Below are 7627 nucleotides of genomic sequence, written 5' to 3' on the forward strand. Positions count from 1 at the left end.
TGATCTAGAATTTGAATTTTAATAATATAAAAGCAAATAAATTCTACACGCGATGATAAGAGGAGGGGGGGCCGTTTTTTCCAATCCACCCAGCCTTCTACTCGCCATGATAAGAATCGCGGGGCGCGATGATAAGACGGGTGGGGGGATGTAGTGCCAACGAAAGCTTTGATGCTAACAATATTAGTTTAAGAACATAAAGATAAAATAATCACACATAAGGTACACGAGGTTTTAACATGGTTTGGTCAATCATGCCTACGTCCACGGACGAGAGATAATGATTTCACTATACAATAGAGAATATTACAGAGGACAAAACCAGATACAACTATTGGGTTCCCGAAACATCCCATGTTTCCCCACTCCTTGTATACATACCTTACTACGAGCCATCTCGCTCCACCGGGTACCTCCCGTTCTTCCTCACATCTCTATCCACCTTGTATAGTCTCTACAGGTCCATCTCCATCTCATAACTTTTTCCCCTCATGACCTAGAATAGTTATAGAGATATTTCCAACAACATTCCTTATTCTATAAGGAAGTCTAATATTACAATAATATATCAACCTAGAAATATTCTATATAATATTCTTTACAAAAAGGAATCTATACTAATTAGGAATTTGGGACACTTCCTAACAATCTCCATCTTGGACCAAATTCCATGAAGTTAATCTTCAATCTCTCCATGACACAAACCTTTTTGTATCATATCACCACGAGAGAGCAATTGACTCCACCTTCAGTGAAAATTCCTTTTGTTTTCATCTTGTGTGCTTTGTGATCTTTTCCTTTTCCAGAAATCTTCAACCCAAGCTCTGATACCAGTTGTAGTGCCAACGAAAGCTTTGATGCCAACAATGTTAGTTCAAGAACACAAAGATAAAACAATCACACATACGGTACACGAGGTTTTAACGTGGTTTGGCCAACCATGCCTACGTCCACGGATGAGAGATAATGATTCCACTATACAATAGAGAATATTACAGAGGACAGAACCAGATACAACTATTGGGTTCCTGAAACATCCCATGTTTCCCTACTCCTTGTTTCCATACCTTACTACGAGCCATCTCGCTTCACCGGGTACCTCCCGTTCTTCCTCACATCTCTATCCATCTTGTATAGTCTCTATAAGCCCATCCCCATCTCATAACTTTTTCCCCTCATGACCTAGAATATTTATAAAGATATTTCCAATAACATTCCTTATTCTATAAGGAAGTCTAATATTACAATAATATATCAACCTAGAAATATTCTATATAATATTCTTTACAAAAAGGAAGTCTAATATTACAATAATAAATATTCTATATAATATTCTTTACAAAAAAGAATCTATACTAATTAGGAATTTGGGACACTTCCTAACAATCTCCACATTGGACCAAATTCCATGAAGTTAATCTTCAATCTCTCCATGACACAAACCTTTTTGTATCATATCACCACGAGAGAGCAGTCGACTCCACATTCAGTGAAAATTCCTTTTGTTTCATCTTGTGTGCTTTGTGATCTTTTGCTCTTCCAGAAATCTTCAACTCAAGCTCTGATACCAGTTGTAGTGCCAACGAAAGCTTTGATGTCAACAATGTTAGTTCAAGAACACAAAGATAAAACAATTAAACATAAGGTACACGAGGTTTTAACGTGGTTCGGTCAACCATGCCTACGTCCACGGATGAGAGATAATGATTCCACTATACAATAGAGAATATTACAGAGGACAAAACCAGATATAACTATTGGGTTCCCGAAACATCCCATATTTTCCCACTCCTTGTATCCATACCTTACTACGAGTCATCTCGCTCCACCGGGTACCTCCCGTTCTTCCTCACATCTCTATCCACCTTGTATAGTCTCTACAGGTCCATCTCCATCTCATAACTTTTTCCCCTCATGACCTAGAATATTTATAGAGATATTTCCAACAACCTTCCTTATTCTATAAAGAAGTCTAATATTACAATAATATATCAACCTAAAAATATTCTATATAATATTCTTTACAAAAAGGAATCTATACTAATTAGGAATTTGGGACACTTCCTAACAGGGGAGGGGGGGTTTGGTTTTTTCCAATCCACCCAGCCTTCAAATGGGACAGTTTTAGTGGGTTTGGGTATTTTCTTGTAGTCAATTATATATAAAATTAATTTAAATTTTATTTTACTATTTTTAATATATAAATAATAATAAAATATTTTTTTAATAAAATAAGTTATAAAAATATAATAATTTAATTATTTATAAAAATATATTTATTTTAATGTAATTAAAAAATTTGACCGTAATTTAAAAAAAAAAAATTTTAAAAGTTAAACGAATAGGGGTTGGGACAGGGGTGACCTAGTCCTAAACACGCCTCATTGTTAGCCCTAATATCATGTATGTCTTTGGACATTTTACATGATACTTGACAATAGAACGTTTTACATGACTATTAATTCTTAATAAACTTATACACAACTTGCAAAAATGGAAGAAGTTTAGGAAAAACAAATAAGAGATGACTTATATGAAATTCTTAACTCGCTCTAAAATGAAATTCCTAATTATAGTAGTTAAAAACAATAAAATAATATGAAAGAGAGATCAAACCCTTTAAAATTGAAAATCATGGAATTGTATGTGTTTACAAGGGGAAGTACATACGTTTTTAGGCATGGGAGCTCAATAATAATAAAAGCATAATTTTTATATAATAATTAAATTGATATTTAGAGGAGAGAAATCAATTTTAATAACAGAAAAATTAATAGAAATAAAGGGTACAAATTTGAAGTCTTGAAATATTATTGATTATCTCTTAGTTATTTGACTTGATTTGTGGAATCATTGTGAGGAATCTTTTCATAATTCATTAGAAGAAGAATATTTAAAATAATGGATTTTGATAACAAACTCTGTTGTCTCTCGTAGGTTTATCATATTAGGAAAATCATATGCATTTGAAATATTTTTTTTGAAAAGATTTGATGAAATGATCAAATTTAAATAATTATCTATTGAATTAAATCCAACAATTGATAATTCCAATATAAAAAAAAAATTCAAAATAAAAGGAGAAGCGGGTAAATTGTCATCAAGGATTAAAATATCGTCGAAAAGAAATATATATTGTTGATTTTGAGCCAGCTAGAGTTAGGTTCGTCTAACTTGATTGAAGTCAAACAACTTTCTTCCATTCTTATGCCTTTTCGGAGAATCTGTCTAGCAAGATGAAAGCAAATGGATTCTTTTCTTATACAAAAGGATGTCCGGATGAGTGGTCTGAGCACACTCCTCCAAAGCTCAAGTCAGACGATAATAACTCAAGCTGCTTAGTGGGAGAGAGTGAATAGGGGTATGTGCGCGTACCTTGTTTGTACTTTTTGGAGTGTTTATATAGGACTAATGAGACAGCCATTATAGTGCTGATTAGGCACTTTGATTTTCTTCTGTAAATTGTCATGCAAACAACTAGACAATCATCACAGTTTTTTATGGTTGGCAGTGTAGTCGTCTGTCCTTTAAGTTTGTTGATAGTCTAGGTTTATATACAACAATTAAGTGACATAGACTTGTGGGCTAAATAGAGTCTCATTGGTCGTTCACATGTTAGGCGTGAATAATCACATGTTAGGCGTGAATGATCACATATGCCAGTAGGTCTTGAAGACTTTTCCCGTTTGTGGGGTCTGGATTCCTCTTGCCATGTGGCCTTGTGCCAAACGGTCAAGGTGTCCGGGTTGAAAATTTGACACGTGAAGGGGAGTCCCTACGTGGATGACCCTTACTCTTCCTGTTGAAAGCCCGGTCGTTCCGACGAGCCCATCTCCGAACAGCAGCTTAGATAGCGAATTAAATCCCACGTTATCATAGGACACACCTCTGTGTAGTAAAACCTCCTTGATCCACTCCGTATCCGTTATAACCACCAAACACACGTCTTCCCATAAGCGCCTGACCACCTGGAGTAGTAAGGAAGCACTCGGCGAAGTATGTCATGTTGCAATCCACCCATTGATTTCGACTGAACTTCCGCGTACATACGCTAGAACTCGTCCACGTTTCCTGAAATGGGTCAGTACCCTAGGCCGCCTATGCCTTGAGTCTTCAAGTGTTGCTGGATCCTCCATGGAACCCAGATGATTGAGTGTATGGATTTGAACGACATTTAACATTAATGTGACGACGATTTATTTATTTATTTATTTTTAATAATATGAAAAAAGATGAAACTCTATCAACGAAAATAATGGAACTGTATATGTGTTTGTGAAGAGAAGCATATAAGTTTTTATAAAAGAGAGTTCTTTAAATTAAATTAATTTCTAGAGGAGATAAATCAATTCTAAATGACTTAAAAACTAATAGATATCAACTTTTCAGGTTTGGAGTCTTGAGATATTATTAATTCTCTTCAAATTGGGGTTGGCTTTGTAAAGTCATTTCGAGGAATCTTTTCAAATTTCACTAAAAGATGAATGATTTATATTTATAAAATTATTAAAATAATATATGAATTATTATAACAAAATCTTTTATCTCTTGTTGTCATCATAATAATTTTATTACAAATTTCATGTTTTTAAATTTGATCTATACTAATTTTAAGATTTCTAAACCCAACCCAAAAACATGGTCACATGCAAAAGAAGAAAAAAAGAAAAAAGAGAAAATCATAAGTAAAATATTGCAAAAACGTACTCGAATCCATATATAAGCATACATAATTATTACATAATTTGAAAATATAAAAGATACGTACTAATATATAATTTATTTGCTCTGCTATCCATCATCAATGGGATACAAGCTTACAACATTAGGTGGGATAGTATAATATTGTTATCACAAACACTAAAGGAAAAAAACTTCCACTTCAAATCCTTATAAAGTGGATGTGGGCACCATACTGGGGATGCAAGGACAAGCTCTGCATTGGGGCATGAACATATGTTGGAGATAACACAAAGGAATATTGTTGGATGATCATGGCTAGGATAATTTTTGCCTCAACCATCGCCAAATTTTGACCTACACATATCCTGGGGCCCAACCCAAATGGGAAAAATGAGGCTAATTGCTTCCTAGGCTCCTTAAATCTAAAAGGGTTGAATTCATTAGCATCTTCACCCCATATTTGAGTGTCATGATGAACAGCAGTCATAGTCGCAAAGATTTGTGTGCCTGCAGGAATATCTACCCTTCCTAACTTTACACTTTTTGTTGGTACCCTTGACATGGGTTGGGCAGGGGGATAGAGTCGAAGTGTTTCATTGATTATCATGCCCACCTGTAAATAATAATGTAAATCATGCATCATATTGGTGGCATGGCGGTAAAAGAACATAATTGTTTAAGTGAACTTACAATCTTGAGCTCGCTTAAATTATCTGCAAAGGGAGACATGGTGTGGCCATAGACTTGGACCACTTCTTCTCGTGCCTTGGTTTGCCATTCTTGATGCATTGCTAAAAGGACAAGTGCCCAAGTCAAAAGATTTCCAGTTGTTTCCTTTCCTGCAAAGTAGAAGGTCTTGCATTCGTCTATAACTTCTTGCACGGTCAATTTCTCTTCTTCACCATGCTGATTCTTGTAGGTTGACAATAATAGACTGACTAGATTTTTAGAATTCTCTTTTGTTTTGTTGTTATTGTCTATCAGCCTTTGTATTGATTCTTCAATTTCCTTCTCTATTCTCCAACTTTCTCTATTCGTTTTAGTGGGCAAGTATCTGTATTGTATATAATTTAATTTTTAAAACACAAGGAATTACGAAAGAAAGCATGCATGGGATGGGAAACAATACAAATTTCCAACTCATATTCTTGTCAAATCTTCCATGGAACACCACTCATCATGTTCTTCTCCAATGGAGGAATAAAAGAGAATGGATCGAGAGAAGAAAATAATCATTATGATAACTTCAACCCATCTTCTTTTCTTCCCAATTAGCTTATCCCACATTCTCAAGTACACAATCCAATCTCAAATAACTACTTGAGTGGAATAATTTTTATTTTTTTTATTAGTAGTTGAGCCATACCGATAGAAATCAGAATAACAAAGTCAAAGCATACGAGTTTTCACCTGAAGCCAGGAATGTGGATACTTCTTAGAGCCTTGGCGATAAGGTGCATTTGCTGTTCTTGTAGTTCAAAAATGTGTTTTCCCTCTTGAAAACTGCTCCCAAAAGCCGTTCTAGATATAACGTCTGCAGAAAGATTTTGCAGTTCTCTATGCACTTCCCTTTCCAATTCATCCCTCCCTCCTCTAGCTTCCTCCCACCCTTCCAACATCTTTCTAGTACTTGCCACAATTTCCGGCACCCACCCCTATCAAAACAAATACAGAATACTAGCACACCATCAATTGGCGGTAATGGATTCACAAAATTAGTGCACCTTGATTACTCTAAGCTGATGTTTTTTAAGTTCCTTTTAAATGGTTACCCAGGAAGGGTTTTTTTACTTTTTCTCTAAAAAGTCATGCTGAAATTGTTAGGGCCTATTTTGAAAAGTTTTCAAATATTTTTTAAAAGAATTATCTGAATAACTTTTCTAATTGGATTTTCATCAGATAATCGTAAAAACATTAATTGTCTTGATATCCAACAAAATTAAACTACGTGTTACTTGCTGAGGAAGAGGGAAAAGAAAGATTTGTATGACCTTAACTCTCTCCATGTTGAAAGCCCGGTTCGCGATTCTTCTATGAAGAGCCCACTTCTCACCCTTCAGCGCGGCAAGTCCATCTCCAAACAGCGGCCTAGACAGGGGACTAAACCCAACCCTATCATAGGACACACCTGTGTTTAGGAGAACCTCCTTAATCGACTCCGGATCGGCTAGAGCCAGCCGGGGCTTTGTCCCGAACCACCAAATAAACGTCTTCCCGTAAGCGCCGGACCACCTGGAGTAGTCCGGAAGCACTCGGTGAAGTATGTCATGCTGCAATCCACCCATTGATTTCGACTGAGCTTCCGCGTACATACGCTGCAACTCACCCACGTTTCCTGAAATGGGTCGGTACCCTGGGCCTCCTATGCCTTGAGTCTTGAAGTGTTGTTGGATCCTCCATGGAACCCAGATGATTGAGTGTATGGATTTGAATACCAGTATCACAACACTGCAGAATAGGGCAAGCAGTAGAAGATGCATGGTGGTGGATCACAGGCCGGAGAGATAGGGTTGTGGTGATCGATGGACTTTGCCCACACTGCTAAAGAAAGTGGATGTGACAAAGAGCGAAGTCACGGGGCCTAATTCTGAATATCATGTTGGGATTAGGATGTGATCATGGATGGTGTAGGATCGATTGATCTGGAATTTGAATTTTAATAATATAAAAGAAAAGAAATTCTAAACATGATGATACGAAATTCCAAATAAATTGGAGGAAAATGTTTCACAGAAATTTGTCATGTGTGTCTTTGGCATTTAATCTAGAATATGAAATAAGATTTAACTATTAAATTCATCTACAATACAATATGATACTTAACAATATGAAATAGGACATTTTACATGAATTATTATAACAAACTCTTTTGTCTCTTGTAAGTCTATCACATCAAAAAAATCATATGCATTTGAAATAATTTTTTTGAAAAGATTCCATGTTA

At 35.6% G+C, this 7627-nt stretch overlaps 1 protein-coding gene across 1 annotated transcript; it reads right to left on the reverse strand.

Moving 5' to 3' along the window:
- Positions 1–4748: 4748 nt before the first annotated feature.
- On the reverse strand, positions 4749–7310 carry LOC117906378 (cytochrome P450 734A1-like). The gene is made up of 4 exons (XM_034819376.1): positions 6675–7310; positions 6094–6338; positions 5374–5737; positions 4749–5296 (listed from the first exon to the last, which is right to left on the reverse strand). The coding sequence occupies exons 1-4, from the start codon at positions 7161–7163 to the stop codon at positions 4883–4885; spliced, it is 1512 nt and encodes a 503-aa protein (XP_034675267.1). The 5' UTR covers positions 7164–7310; the 3' UTR covers positions 4749–4882.
- Positions 7311–7627: the final 317 nt, after the last annotated feature.

The sequence above is a fragment of the Vitis riparia genome, chromosome 18 (assembly GCF_004353265.1).
Source record: "Vitis riparia cultivar Riparia Gloire de Montpellier isolate 1030 chromosome 18, EGFV_Vit.rip_1.0, whole genome shotgun sequence".
Lineage (NCBI taxonomy): Eukaryota > Viridiplantae > Streptophyta > Magnoliopsida > Vitales > Vitaceae > Vitis > Vitis riparia.

Bases quoted from the DNA above. Each gene is read 5' to 3' on its own strand.
- LOC117906378 (XM_034819376.1), bottom strand. From the start codon at position 7,163: ATGCATCTTCTACTGCTTGCCCTATTCTGCAGTGTTGTGATACTGGTA. The intron at 5,738-6,093 runs GTGAAAACTCGT...TATACAATACAG, and splicing joins ATCCACATTCCTGGCTTCAG to ATACTTGCCCACTAAAACGA. The intron at 5,297-5,373 runs GTAAGTTCACTT...TATTATTTACAG, and splicing joins ATTTAAGCGAGCTCAAGATT to GTGGGCATGATAATCAATGA.